The sequence below is a fragment of the Erpetoichthys calabaricus genome, chromosome 4 (genome assembly GCF_900747795.2).
Source record: "Erpetoichthys calabaricus chromosome 4, fErpCal1.3, whole genome shotgun sequence".
Taxonomy (NCBI): domain Eukaryota; kingdom Metazoa; phylum Chordata; class Cladistia; order Polypteriformes; family Polypteridae; genus Erpetoichthys; species Erpetoichthys calabaricus.
Genome location: NC_041397.2, coordinates 115,194,768 through 115,209,974, shown reverse-complemented (window position 1 = coordinate 115,209,974; position 15,207 = coordinate 115,194,768). Strand labels below are relative to the sequence as shown.

At 37.2% G+C, this 15,207-nt stretch overlaps 1 protein-coding gene across 4 annotated transcripts in view; it reads right to left on the bottom strand.

Annotated features, from left to right (window-relative positions):
* Positions 1–15,207, bottom strand: part of gk (glycerol kinase) — a 100,303-nt gene that overhangs the window by 38,161 nt on the left and 46,935 nt on the right. For all 4 annotated transcript variants that reach the window (XM_051926258.1, XM_051926259.1, XM_028799708.2 and 1 more), the window contains 4 exons: positions 5,597–5,632; positions 4,997–5,064; positions 1,642–1,684; positions 940–1,020 (listed from right to left, as the gene is read on the bottom strand). In XM_051926258.1, coding sequence (XP_051782218.1) covers positions 940–1,020; positions 1,642–1,684; positions 4,997–5,064; positions 5,597–5,632 — 228 coding nt within the window. The remainder of the gene's footprint in view (positions 1–939; positions 1,021–1,641; positions 1,685–4,996; positions 5,065–5,596; positions 5,633–15,207) is intronic.

The window sequence follows — 15,207 nt, the reverse complement described above, 5'->3', positions numbered from 1 at the left end:
TACTAATGGCCCAAGTTCCTGTGGTGGGAATGCTACAAAAGTTCCTAAGTTTCAAAAAACTCCCTTCTTCCTGAAAAAATTCCTGTGGTGGGAAAGCACTTTAGGAAAGCTATTGAATTTCTTTATAAAGCACGTCAGTTAAACAGCACTTAACCACTAAGGTTACATATAAAAGGTGACTATAACTGTGTATTGTTTGTAAGAAAAGCATGGATTCCTAAAATCTGTACCCCACTATATTTAAATTTAGCATTAATATCTTTATTTTTTCTCATTGTAGAACTGAATTTAATTGTGAATTCCTGCCTTTTAAACTTGAATGGCAAGAATATAAATATAAATGACATCTGGGGAATGAATAGGCTTAGTCAAGTGGTCTCTTCACTTATACTATTGCTTCATTAACAAACTAAGGTAATTTTTAATTATGAATCCTTTGACATTATGCTATAATGAGGAATTTAAATTTGCTTCAGTTTTTAATGAAGGTGGTTATTTTCTAACAGGGGTTTCTTAATTCAGGTGCATTGTATTTTAAGCTAATACAGAGCGATAGGAAAAAAATGTTGTCTTTGTTGCCCACAAAATTGTTAACTTAAAGAAAACAGGCACAGGAGGAGCTGGAATTACAAGAGCAAAATGCAAAAACTTTCCCTCAACCATTTCCCTGTTAAGATAATGCATATGAAAAACACAGATCATAATTCATTTTCAAAGTGGACTTTTAACATATAAAATAAATCATATAAAATTGGATGCAAATATATTACCTTATTATTCTGTATATAAAATAATTAACAATTGGCTTATAAAAATAAAGGCTTTTATATAAAACATTTCAAAGTCTATACTGTTTGTACAAACATAATTGATGTGTATTCAATTTATTTGACAGATATATCAAAATTCTGTTGACAAAAGTTAAATATTACAACTCACCTCTAAAGCATAGAAAGCAGGTTTGTCTCTGCCAAGTTTATATGCTACAGTTGTCAGAAGACCATGCTCAGACATAACTGGCTAAATTACATAATAAAAAGGGCAAATGTTAAACAGAAGCATCATTCATTAATGTGAAATCAAAACTAGTTTAGTTTATAATTTATGGGGAAACATGATTTTGTTCTATAGAATATACAGTACCTTACGAACAACACACTACATAGCATTATAACACAATGAACAAAATGTATGGGTTATGGCGAGACTAAACAAAACTACTGTTCACAATGACATCCATCCAACTAGACTAATCTGGAACACTTTTGCTAAAACTATGCACACAACACTATATCCACATGCGTAACTTTAATTTAAGGACTTATTATAAAAGACAATAAGATCACTGTATATATTTGTTAAAGGCATGCATATATATGACATTTTAAATCTAGCAATAACTATTGTTTTAAACAAATTTTATCATGTAAATTAAGTTTTAGTATAACAAATTGTGAAGAAATATTAGGAAGGAGAAAAAAATTAGGCAGTGTACATTTTTATTTTGCATTTCCCCAAATAAGTAAAAAGAAATGCAGGTTCATTATAATGGGTGGAACAACTCAACAAACCAAAGCTTTTAAAATTAAGATAAATAATCGATCACAACACTGTAAATTTACAAAACTAGAGAAAACTAACCTTTTGGCCAGTATTATAAAGCAGAAAACAGCCAGTTCCATATCTTAAAGAGAAAGAGACGCAGCTCTTTAAAAGAATCTTTTTAAGCTTTAATTATTTTAAAAGGTCATTTTGCAGTACATAAATACAAAAAGGTATACTGAAATTTATACTTGTGTGTATGTCATTTGGCACCATTTTTTCCAATTGATATTAAATACATTATAAGTTTTTTTCTGTAATTACTCCCTTACTCAGCACATGGGAACTGTATTTGTTTATTTCCCCACTGCAAACTATTAATTCTTAGCAATAGGTCCAGAGTACCACAAAATGCTTAGTTCTTTCAATTTGCCTTAGTTCAGGGGTGGGCAAAGTCATTCCTGGAGGGCCGCAGTGGCCGCGGGTTTTTGTTCCAACCCAGTTGCTTAATTAGAAAACAATCCTTGCCAACAATTATATTTCATGCCTTGTTAGTGCTTTAACTCTGCTATGTCAAGTCATTCTCATATCCTAGATTCTTTTTCCATTCTAAGGATATCATCCAAATACTTTGAAGTGAAAAATCCGATGAGTAATTCTCAGTCCTTCACTTTCTTCTCTTCTCTTTCCTTCCAATTATTTAATTAAACCAAACAGTGCACGATAAATACACACAGGTGTAAAGGGTAACAAGCAAAATGGATAACTGCTGGTTTCTTTTGTCATTTGCATCTTATTGCCAATAAGGAGCAATTAAAAACCGAGAATGCAGCTGTTTAAGACTTAAATAAGCAATAAGGGTTCAAAATCTTAATGAGGGAGATAACTAAAATGAAGCAGAAGGGTTTCTAGAGCAATAAGTGCTTCTTATTAAGCAATTGAGTTGGAACAAAAACCTGCAGCCACTGCGGCCCTCCAGGAATGACTTTGCCCACCCTTAGTTCATTATTTCAGGCTCACCACCACAACATGTCAGTAGCAGTGTTATAAATTAGTTGCTGGAGTAAACTTGGCAAGATAAAATACTTCAAAATAATCAGCATGCAATTTCAGCATGTATTCAGTCTGTGTGACTGCATGATTGCAGTTACTTTAATGAGAAAATGCAAATAAGCACTTTCCTCCTAGAATGTGGAAACCATCATCTTAGGAGGGGAACCAAAGACGTAACACGTGCTCTGCCTCTGACTTTGACTCATCTGCACAACATAATAAAAAGACCACCATGAAATGGTTGTCATAAGCAGGACCACCCTCCAACCAACTGGAGAACATGATGTTCAAAAATGTGTCCGTCCCCCCCCCACCTTATTCTTCTGATTGCTTCAAATTTCACCTAAGGCAATTAAATGGGGTTTTCCAACATGAAACCCCAACACTCCCAACATTTCTTAATATTATTAATAAAAACATAAAGCAATGAAGGAAAAAATATTTTTAATATGTTGTGAAAGATTTCATTTTTAGCCACGTCTTTACATGTGAATCAGCATTGTAAAAAATAGTTCACAACATAGGAACTGAAAGAGGACAATTTTTTTTTTTCTGTAAATTTAACAAATGATGCAGATTTGACATATTTTTATTGTTTACTGTCAACTATCTTTCCCAAAACAGAACTGATCTAAATGATACAATAAATACAGTGCATCCGGAAAGTATTCACAGCGCATCACTGTTTCCACATTTTGTTATGTTACAGCCTTACTTCAAAATGGGTTAAATTCATTTTTTTCCTCAGAATTCTACACACAACACCCCGTAATGACAACGTGAAAAAAGTTTGAGGTTTTTGCAAATTTATTAAAAATAAAAAAATTGAGAAATCACATGTACATAAGTATTCACAGCCTTTGCTCAATACTTTGTCGATGCACCTTTGGCAGCAGTTACAGCCTCAAGTCTTTTTGAATATGATGCCACAAGCTTGGCACACCTATCCTTGGCCAGTTTTGCCCATTCCTCTTTGCAGCACCTCTCAAGCTCCATCAGGTTGGATGGGAAGTGTCGGTGCACAGCCATTTTAAGATCTCTCCAGAGATGTTCAATCGGATTCAAGTCTGGGCTCTGGCTGGGCCACTCAAGGACATTCACAGAGTTGTCCTGAAGCCACTCCTTTGATATCTTGGCTGTGTGCTTAGGGTCGTTGTCCTGCTGAAAGATGAACCGTCGCCCCAGTCTGAGGTCAAGAGCGCTCTGGAGCAGGTTTTCATCCAGGATGTCTCTGTACATTGCTGCAGTCATCTTTCCTTTTATCCTGACTAGTCTCCCAGTCCCTGCCGCTGAAAAACATCCCCACAGCATGATGCTGCCACCACCATGCTTCACTGTAGGGATGGTATTGGCCTGGTGATGAGCAGTGCCTGGTTTCCTCCAAACGTGACGCCTGGCATAGACACCAAAGAGTTCAATCTTTGTCTCATCAGACCAGAGAATTTTCTTTCTCATGGTCTGAGAGTCCTTCAGGTGCCTTTTGGCAAACTCCAGGCAGGCTGCCATGTGCCTTTTACTAAGGAGTGGCTTCCATAAAAGGCCTGATTGGTGGATTGCTGCAGAGATGGTTGTTCTTCTGGAAGGTTCTCCTCTCTCCACAGAGGACCTCTGGAGCTCTGACAGAGTGACCATCGGGTTCTTGGTCACCTCCCTGACTAAGGCCCTTCTCCCCCGATTGCTCAGTTTAGATGGCCGGCCAGCTCTAGGGAGAGTCCTGGTGGTTTCGAACTTCTCCCACTTATGGATGATGGAGGCCACTGTGCTCATTGGGAAGCAGCAGAAATTTTTCTGTAACCTTCCCCAGATTTGTGCCTTGAAACAATCCTGTCTCGGAGGTCTACAGACAATTCCTTTGACTTCATACTTGGTTTGTGCTCTGACATGAACTGTCAACTGTGGGACCTTATATAGACAGGTGTGTGCCTTTCCAAATCATGTCCAATCAACTGAATTTACCACAGGTGGACTCCAATTACGCTGCAGAAACATCTCAAGGATGATCAGGGGAAAGAGGATGCACCTGAGGTAAATTTTGAGCTTCATGGCAAAGGCTGTGAATACTTATATACATGTGCTTTCTCAATTTTTTTATTTTTTAATAAATTTGCAAAAATCTCAAGTAAACTTTTTTCACGTTGTCATTATGGGGTGTTGTGTGTAGAATTCTGAGGAAAAATATGAATTTAATCCATTTTGAAATAAGGCTGTAACATAACAAAATGTGGAAAAAGTGATGCGCTGTGAATACTTTCCGGATGCACTGTATATGATTGTTCTTAATAGACACACTCAATTATAAGCAATGAAAAATAAACTGACTACTTCAAGCCAAAAGACAATTTCCCCTCAGGAATTAAACAAAGTATATCAAATCAAAACCAAAAATCAAAATGCAACTTACGTATTTTTGGCCAGTCCATCTTGAAAGCACATCTGTCCAACTAGAGCAGCAGATTGGTCTCCCAAACACTGTAAAGTATAATCCACAAGTTTGTGACGTAATATCCTTAAGAATTTGGTGACTAGATATTGCATACAAAATTATTAAGGGCCATCTCCTTATTAGTTGACCATCAACAGCAGAAATTCTTCTACACAGTGTCACAGAATGGCTTGGAATATCATGGGAGCAAATGGATAGAACTGCAACATATTTTCATACTTCTAACAGGTCAATTTTATTTGCATTAAAGTACACTGCCAAATAATTCAGATATAACTGACACTTTGATAGAAAAAAACAACAAATCAACAAACACAAGTGAGAATTAATTCTAAAGTTTAACTTATTAATCAGATGGTCTAAGTCTCAAGAAGAGGAGCAGCAACTGCCAAAGGGGCATGTTGAGGAAAAGTAACTGTAAATAATCTGTCTAATCTTAAAGTCAAGCTATTCCTTCAGATTTACAGTAAATATTCCTAAAGCATACACATTGTAAGAAAGATGTGGTTATTACTACAGACTGGTTTACATTTAATTTTTTTTTTTATCATTACTCACCCCAGAAATAGGCACTCCAGTTAGGGATCCCGATTTCTGATAGGAAAAAATTTTAAAAATGAAAAACCTTTTAAAACTATGTATCTCAGTCAAATAAATAATTTAGGAGTCACACAAGTCATTTTTTAGAGCCAGGGAAAACTAAAGTAACAGCCTTTTTGGTTTTCATTTTGTTCCAATACCATTTCTTACCTTTTAATTACATTTTTCTTTGGGCTCAGTCTACTGTTTTACATTAATCTTACTTAGATGTTTTCTAAAGAACTTTAGCAATTCTTAACTTCATGAAAGCACTATTTAGCCATATTAGTTTTCCTAATGCAGATTTTACCCCATATATCTAAAAAAAGTATGCATTATTTATCTATACTAATTAATAAAAGGCAAAGCCCTCACTGACTCACTGACTGACTGACTCACTCATCACTAATTGTCCAACTTCCCGTGTAGGTGGAAGGCTAAAATTTGGCAGGCTGATTCCTTATAGCTTACTTACAAAAGTTAGGCAGGTTTCATTTCGAAATTCAACGCGTAATGGTCATAACTGGAACCTCTTTTTTGACAATATACTGTAATGGACGGCAGCTTGATGGCCGTGGGAGGCGGAGTTGAGTGTCACGTCATCACGCCTCCCACGTAATCACGTGAAAAGACTGTGAATGCAGTAGGGAGAAATGAAGTAAGAGCCGCAAACAGCGAAGAACAAAAAAATTCATTAAACAATTGAGAAGGGAGCGAGTGAAGCATACAAGCATCTTCATAAGGGAAACAAAGCACCGTGTAAAACGTAAGTTTAAATTAAGCTTATTGAAACGCTCCCGTTAAGGATTGCAATAACATATTCGCGAGATAAAAGAACGCAGTAGGGAGAAATGAAGGAAGAGCCGCAAACAGCGAAGAGCAAAAAATTCATTAAACAATTGAGAAGGGAGCGTGTGAAGCATATAAGCATGTTCATAACGGAAACAAAGCACGGTGTAAAACGTAAGTTTAAATTAAGTTTATAGAAACGCTCCCGCTGCGGATTGCAATAACATATTCGCGAGATAAAAGTTTAATGAGAAGACACGAGGTATAAACGAACCACACGCCGTGGCGCAACGTTAGGGACAACAGTTTCAACCATTCTATGATCTGCTTCTCGCAACTGAAAGACGGCACATGGCGGATGTTAGCCGACATGCTGACCGCAACGTTAGGGGCTTCAACTCTGGCGCTGACGATAGAGATTCGATTCACGAGAGGGGATGCAGTGAGTGTGTATGCCTGATGAGCCCAGAATTAGGGAGAAACACGTGTCGCATACTCTTTGCATTATTTGAAAGTAAACTATTAAAACCATTCTATGATCAGCTTCTGGGAACAGAAAGAGGGCACGTGGCGGATGTAAGGCGACTTCCTGACCAACCACAAGCGTAACCTGGCAGGTAACCACCCATACAGTCAGATTGTGATTCAGAAAACGAATGCCATGAATGTAATTACCACGATCTACATACTGTCAAATAAACGAAACACACGCCGTAGCGCGACAGCTGTGAAAAGCGAGGTTCACAAAAAAACAGATCCTTAACAAATTGTTATTGGTATATTTTCGATCCGTTTAAAAAGGTTTTCTTTTCTTCTTAAAAAATTAAAAGCAGTACTTCGCCGCAACGAAGCGCGAGAATTTGGCTATATATATCTGCTTCTCACAATTAAAAGAGGGCACGTGGCGGATTTTAGACGACTTCATGACCAAACATAAGTGTTACCTGCCAGGTAGGGTTACCACTTTTAATACAAAAAAATAAGGGACGCATACTGCAGCGGGTGCCACATCTCAGTGCCAACAGTTTGCAGACTCTACTTAAAAGACCCGCCCTCCTCACTGGACAGTGAAAAAGACCAATCAAACTAACGATGACATCAAGTATTACCCAATCAAAAGTAGGAAAGGAGGCATCTTCATAAAATGCGTGTGGGATGATTTGCATGAGACGCTGCTTTAAAAAAAATGATAAAAAAACTACGGGACAAATCCCGTCCCGTATTGATTCAAAACGGGACGCGCAATTTCATTCTCAAATGCGGCACGATTCCGTATTTTAAAGGACGGGTGGCAACCCTACAGTGCCAGGTAACCACCCATACAATCGGATTGTGATTCAGAATAGGAATGCAATGAATGTAATTACCCCGATCTACATACAAGGCGAAAGTCTTGCAACATTCAAAGATGATGGTTTGGGATAAGTACACCATACAACATAAAAGAGCTTATGAAGCCTTGAACCGAAAAAAGCAAGATCTCAGAGATCGTAAAAAAAAAAATAGGAGGTAATGTCGTTTTACTCGCTGTAGATTTTAGTCAAACATTACCAGTTATTCCACAAGGGAGACCAGCAGATGAACTCAACGCGTGTTTAAAATCCATGCTTCTCCCACGCTCGGTTATATGTCGCGTGTTCTCGGGTAGGTACACCAAAAAATGTATACATTTAAGCATGTAATGGGCAAACAAAAAATGAGGTATACCCGAAGGCACTGCAGTAGTACTTAATGTAACTTTACTTCTTAAATGTTAATGTTTTACTGTTTAATAATTTATACGCTTCTTATATGTTGTTCAAATTCTTTTATCAAAATACCAGTGACAGCGCAATGCACGATAACGTGGAGTGAATACACCATACGCATCCGCCCATGGCCGCCCTGGTGTGCGCAGATAGGAGTTGATTCTACAATAAAATAAAATAAAGATAAAAACCCAAGATTGTTTCCTGCCTTGTGCCCTGTGTTGGCTGGGATTGGCACCAGCAGACCCCCGTGACCCTGTGTTCGGATTCAGCAGGTTGGAAAATGGATGGATGGATGGATAAAAAGAGTAATACAATCATCACCCATAAAGCGGATAGTAGACGTGACATTCTATATGTGTACCAGATTTCAAGTCAATAGGTGAAACGGTTTGCGAGCTACAGGTGATTTAAAATCCTGGACAGACAAACGAATAGCCACGGTAGCACATTACAGAAGAAGATTTTACTGTTTAATAATTTATATTTATATGAAATGTGCTTCTTATATATTACTTCATATTCTCATAAATAACACCGGTATATATATTGACTTGAAATGTGGTACACATATAATACGTCACGTCTGCTATCCGCTTTATGGGTGATGAATGTATTACTCTTTTTATGTTTATTTTATTTTAGAATCAACTCCTATCTGCGCACACCAGGGCGGCCGTGGGCAGATGCGTATGGTGTATTCACTCCATGTTATCGTGCATTGCGCTGTCACTGGTATTTTCATAAAAGAATTTCAACAATATATAAGAAGCGTATAAATTATTAAACAGTAAAACATTAACATTTAAGAAATAAAGTTACATTGAGTACTACTGCAGTGCCTTCGGGTATACCTCATTTTTTCTTTGCCCATTACATGCTTAAATGTATACATTTTTTGGTGTACCTACCCGAGAACACGCGACATATAACCAACCGTGGGAGAAGCATGGATTTTAAACACGCGTTGAGTTCATCTGCTGGTCTCCCTCGTGGAGTAACTGGTAATGTTTGAGTAAAATGTACAGCGAGTAAAACGACATTACCTCCTTTTTTTTTTTTACGATCTCTGAGATCTTGCTTTTTTCGGTTCAAGGCTTCATAAGCTCTTTTATGTTCAATGTTGTACTTAATAAGTACTAATTATCCCAAACCATCATCTTTGAATGTTGCAAGACTTTCGCCTTGTATGTAGATCGGGGTAATTACATTCATTGCATTCCTAGTCTGAATCACAATCTGATTGTATGGGTGGTTACCTGGCACTGTAGGGTTGCCACCCGTCCTTTAAAATACGGAATCGTGCCGCGTTTGAGAATGAAATTGCGCGTCCCGTTTTGAATCAATACTGGACGGGATTTATCCCGTATTTTTTTTATCATTTTTTTTTTAAAGCAGCGTCTCATGCAAATCATCCCACACGCATTTTATGAAGATGCCTCCTTTCCTACTTTTGATTGGGTAATACTTGATGTCATCGTTAGTTTGATTGGTGTTTTTAACTGTCCAGTGAGGAGGGCGTGTCTTTTAAGTACAGTCTGCAAAGTGTTGGCACTGACATGTTGCGTCAGCGGCATAGTTGAAGCCCCTAACGTTGCGGTCAGCAAGTCGGCTAACATCCGCCATGTGCCGTCTTTCAGTTGCGAGAAGCAGATCATAGAATGGTTGAAACTGATGCCCCTAACGTTGCGCCACGGCGTGTGCTTCGTTTATACCTCGTGTCTTCTCATTAAACTTTTATCTCGCGAATATGTTATTGCAATCCGCAGCGGGAGCGTTTCTATTAACTTAATTTAAAGTTACGTTTTACACCGTGCTTTGTTTCCCTTATGAACATGCTTGTATGCTTAACTCGCTCCGTTCTCAATTGTTTAATTAATTTTTTGCTCTTCGCTGTTTGCGGCTGTTCCTCCATTTCCCCGTACTTCGTTCTTTTATCTTGCGAATATGTTATTGCAATCCTTAACGGGAGCGTTTCAATAAACTGATTGAAAATAGTTTTGCATTTACCTTTTTAGTAAAAGGCGAGCTTTTAAGCCTGAGAAATCACCCCGTAAATGCACACGTTTAATTGGACATGTGTTAATATGTATGGTTACACAGTATTAAAAGACAGTGAACAACGTCAGTTACCTTTCTTCCCGCGTTTGATAAAAGGTGAGCTTTTAAGCCTGAGAAATCACCCTGTAAATGCACCCGTTTAATTGCACATGTGTTAATATGTATGCTCAGACAGTATTAAAAGACAGTCAAAAATTAACGTCATTTACCTTCGTTCCCGCGTGTGACTCATGCTGTAAATGTCTTCCTTGTTTTTAGTTCACGTGATTACGTAGGAGGCGTGATGACGCGATACGTGACTCCGCCTCCTCCATTACAGTGTATGGACAAAAAATATGTTCCACTTATGACCATTACGCTTTGAATTTCGAAATGAAACCTGCCTAACTTTTGTAAGTAAGCTGTAAGGAATGAGCCTGCCAAATTTCAGCCTTCCACCTACACGGGAAGTTGGAGAATTAGTGATGAGTGAGTCAGTGAGTGAGTCAGTCAGTGAGGGCTTTGCCTTTTATTATTATAGATATATACATACAGATATATATATATATCTGTATGTATATATATATATATATATATATATATATCTGTATGTGTATATATATATGTGTGTTTATATATATATATATATATATATATGTGTGTTTATATATATATATATATATATATATATATATATATGTGTGTTTATATATATATATATATATATATATATATATATATATATATATATATATATATATATATATGAAAGGACGCACTATCTTTGATATATGCACATACTAAATCGACAGGACACACATTCAACTAGGACAACGTAAAAGTAAAATTTAAGGCCAGTACAAAAAGCGCCAGAGAGTTGGCCGAGTCTTGGCTATCAGATGAAAATGCCATCAACAGACACTTGGACATAAACCCAGCATATGCCAACTTAAGAAGGACATATGCACTTTAATTAAACGATACACCCCCCCCCCCCCCTTTGATCATACTGACTTAGTCACCTCCACCCACCCCCCACTGAATGTGTTGCTATATATTGCCTTTGATTCTTGTAAGTCTAAGCATTATCCTCTGATGAAGACCCCTGACAGGGGTTAAAAGCTCAGGAATAAAACTATTTTATGATACGTGATTCGTTTTTTCTCCCTTTGTGGATCTCCAACTGCAAATATGCAAACCGTATCACAGACCTTCTCTTCCATTCATATATATATATATATATATATATATATATATATATATATATATATATATGTGTATGTGTGTGTGTATGTATGTGTATATATATATGTTGATATGTGTATATATATATGTTGATATGTGTATATATATATGTGGATGTGTATATATATATATATACATATATATATATATATATATATATATATATATATATATATATATATAGATATGTATATATATGTATATATGTATATATATGTTTATATGTGTGTGTGTGTATATTATATATATATATATATATATATATATATATATATATATATATATATATATATATATATATATATATATAAAAGACAGCAACACTCATAACAATAACAACACAATTACATTGACAATCATAGTACATTATTTTTAAAATGTTTCCTTTTCTTTTTCATAACCTCTTTAACACACTACTTCTCCACTGCGAAGCGCGGGTATTTTGCTATTTATCTATTTATCTATCTATCTATATATATAAAGAAGAGTTGGGATCCGAGAGACTGTGTTTGTGTGTTTGTGGAGGGATGGAGAGTTAAGGTGGGTGTTGGAGTCACGTGATCATCTCCCCTCCCATTCACCTCATTTCATTCACTTCATTTCGCTCCAAGCTGAGCTCCGCAGCTGGCGCGGTCTTGCTGTTCTTGATTTGCTTTTCACATGGCCAAGTATACGTTGCATGCTCAAGAGTAAGCTCAGCGCACAACTTGGTCATATTACAACCGGAGGGGCGAACTGACAACATGGTATACAAAGAGATCCTTAACAAATAATTATTGGTATAATTTCCCTCAGTTTATTATTTAAAATTTTAAAGCAGTACTTCGCCGCTGCGAAGCACGGGTATTTTGCTGTATATATATATATATATATATATATACAGTGATCCCTCGCTATATCGCGCTTCGCCTTTCGCGGCTTCACTCCATCGCGGATTTTATATGTAAGCATATTTAAATATATATCGCGGATTTTTCGCTGCTTCGCGGGTTTCTGCGGACAATAGGTCTTTTAATTTCTGGTACATGCTTCCTCAGTTGGTTTGCCCAGTTGATTTCATACAAGGGACGCTATTGGCAGATGGCTGAGAAGCTACCCAACTTACTTTCTCTCTCTCTCTCTCTCTCTCTTGCGCTGACGTAGGGGGGTGTGAGCAGGGGGGCTGTGTGCAGCTGCTTCCTGAAGGACATGCTGCACGGAGCTTCGCATACTTAAAAGCTCAAAGGGCACGTATTGATTTTTTATCTCTCTCTCTATCTCTCTCTCTCTCTCTCTCTCTGCTCCTGACAGAGGGGGTGTGAGCTGCCGCCTTCAACAGCTTTGTACCGGCGGTGCTTCGCATACTTAAAAGCCAAAAAGCCCTATTGATTTTTTTTTTGACTGCTTGCTTTGCACTCCTTTGAAAAGGAAGATATGTTTGCATTCTTTTAATTGTGAGACAGAACTGTCATCTCTGTCTTGTCATGGAGCACAGTTTAAACTTTTGAAAAAGAGACAAATGTTTGTTTGCAGTGTTTGAATAACGTTCCTGTCTCTCTACAACCTCCTGTGTTTCTGCGCAAATCTGTGACTCAAGCATGACAATATAAAAATAACCATATAAACATATGGTTTCTACTTCGCGGATTTTCCTATTTCGCGGGTGGCTCTGGAACGCAACCCCCGCGATGGAGGAGGGATTACTGTGTATATATATATATATATATATATATATATATATATATATATATATATATATATGACAGCAAAACTCATAACAATGACAACACAATTACATTGACAATCATGTTATGTTCTTTTTAAAAGGTTTCCTTTTCTTTTTCATAACCTCTTTAACACTCTACTTCTCCGCTGCGAAGCGCGGGTATTTTGCTAGTCTATACTAATAAAAGGCAAAGCCCTCACTGACTCACTCATCACTAATTCTCCAACTTCCCGTGTAGGTAGAAGGCTGACATTTGGCAGGCTCATTCCTTACAGCTTACTTACAAAAGTTAGGCAGGTTTCATTTCGAAATTCTACGCGTAATGGTCATAACTGGAACCTGTTTTTTGTCCATATACTCTAATGGAGGAGGCGGAGTCACGTATCGCGTCATCACGTATTACGCCTCCTACGTAATCACGTGAAGTGAAAACAAGGAAGAGATTTACAGCACGAGTCAAACGCGGGAACGAAGGTAAATGACATTAATTGTTGAGTGTCTTTTAATACTGTGTAATTGTTGAGTGTCTTTTAATACTTTGTAAGCATACATATTAACAGATGTGCAATTAAACGTGTGCATTTACAGGGTGATTTCTCAGGCTTAAAGCTCGAAGTGATCACTCGAGTGAAGGCAGCTTCACAAAAAAAACAGATCCTTAACAAATTGTTATTAGTATATTTTCACTCAATTTAAAAAGGTTTTCTTCTTAATAAAAATTTAAAAGCAGTACTTCGCCGCTGCAAAGCACGGGGATATAGATAGATAGATAGATAGATAGATAGATAGATAGATAGATAGATAGATAGTAGATAGATAGATAGATATGTATGTATATATATGTGTATATATATATGTAGATATGTAAATATGTATATTTATATATATGTGTGTATGTATGTATGTGTGTATATGTATGTGTATATATATGTTGATATATGTATATATATGTGGATGTGTATATGTATATATATATGTATATAAGTAGATGTGTATATGTAGATATGTATATATACAGTAAGTATATATGTTTATGTATATATATGTTTACATAACCTCTTTAACACACTACTTCTCCGCTGCGAAGCGCGGGTATTTTGCTAGTTTCTTATAAACTTAAAATTCATTGAACACATACAGGTTCAATTTCAAAGAGTTTGGTGAAGAAAAACGCTCTCTAATAGTTTTGGTGTGTTGCCTTTACATTCAGCAATGTATGTATGTACAATATCTCACAAAAGTGACTACATCCTCACATTTTTGTAAATATTTTGTTTTATCTTTTCATAGGACAACACTGAAGATATGACACTTTGATACAATGTAAAGTAGTCAGTGTACAGCTTGTATAACAGTGTAAATTTGCTGTCCCCTCAAAATAACTTGACACACAGCCATTAATGTCTAAACTGCTGGCAACAAAAGTGAGTACACCCCTAAGTGAAAAATGTCCAAATTGTGCCCAATTAGCCATTTTCCCTCCCCGGTGTCATGTGACTCAGTGTTACAAGGTGTCAGGTGTGAATGGGGAGCAGGTGTGTTAAATTTGGTGTTATCACTCTCACACTGGTCACTGGAAGTTCAACATGGCACCTCATGGCAAAGAACTCTCTGAGGATCTGAAAAAAATAATTGTTGCTCTACATAAAGATGACCTAGGCTATAAGAAGATTGCCAGCACCCTGAAAGTGAGCTGCAGCACAGTGGCCAAGACCATACAGCGGTTTAACAGGACAGGTTCCACTCAGAACAGGCCTTGCCATGGTCAACCAAAGAAGTTGAGTGCACGTGCTCAGCGTCATATCCAAAGGTTGTCTTTTGAAAATAGACGTATGAGTGCTGCCAGCATTGCTGCAGAGGTTGGAGGGGTTGGGGGTGGGGTCAACCTGTCAGTGCTCAGACCATACGGCGCACATTGCACCAAATTGGTCTGCATGGCTGTCGTCCCTGAAGGAAGCCTCTTCTAAAGATGATGCACAAGAAAGCCTGCAAACAGTTTGCTGTGAAGACAAGCAGACTAAGGACATGGATTACCGGAACCGTGTCCTATGGTCTGATGAGAC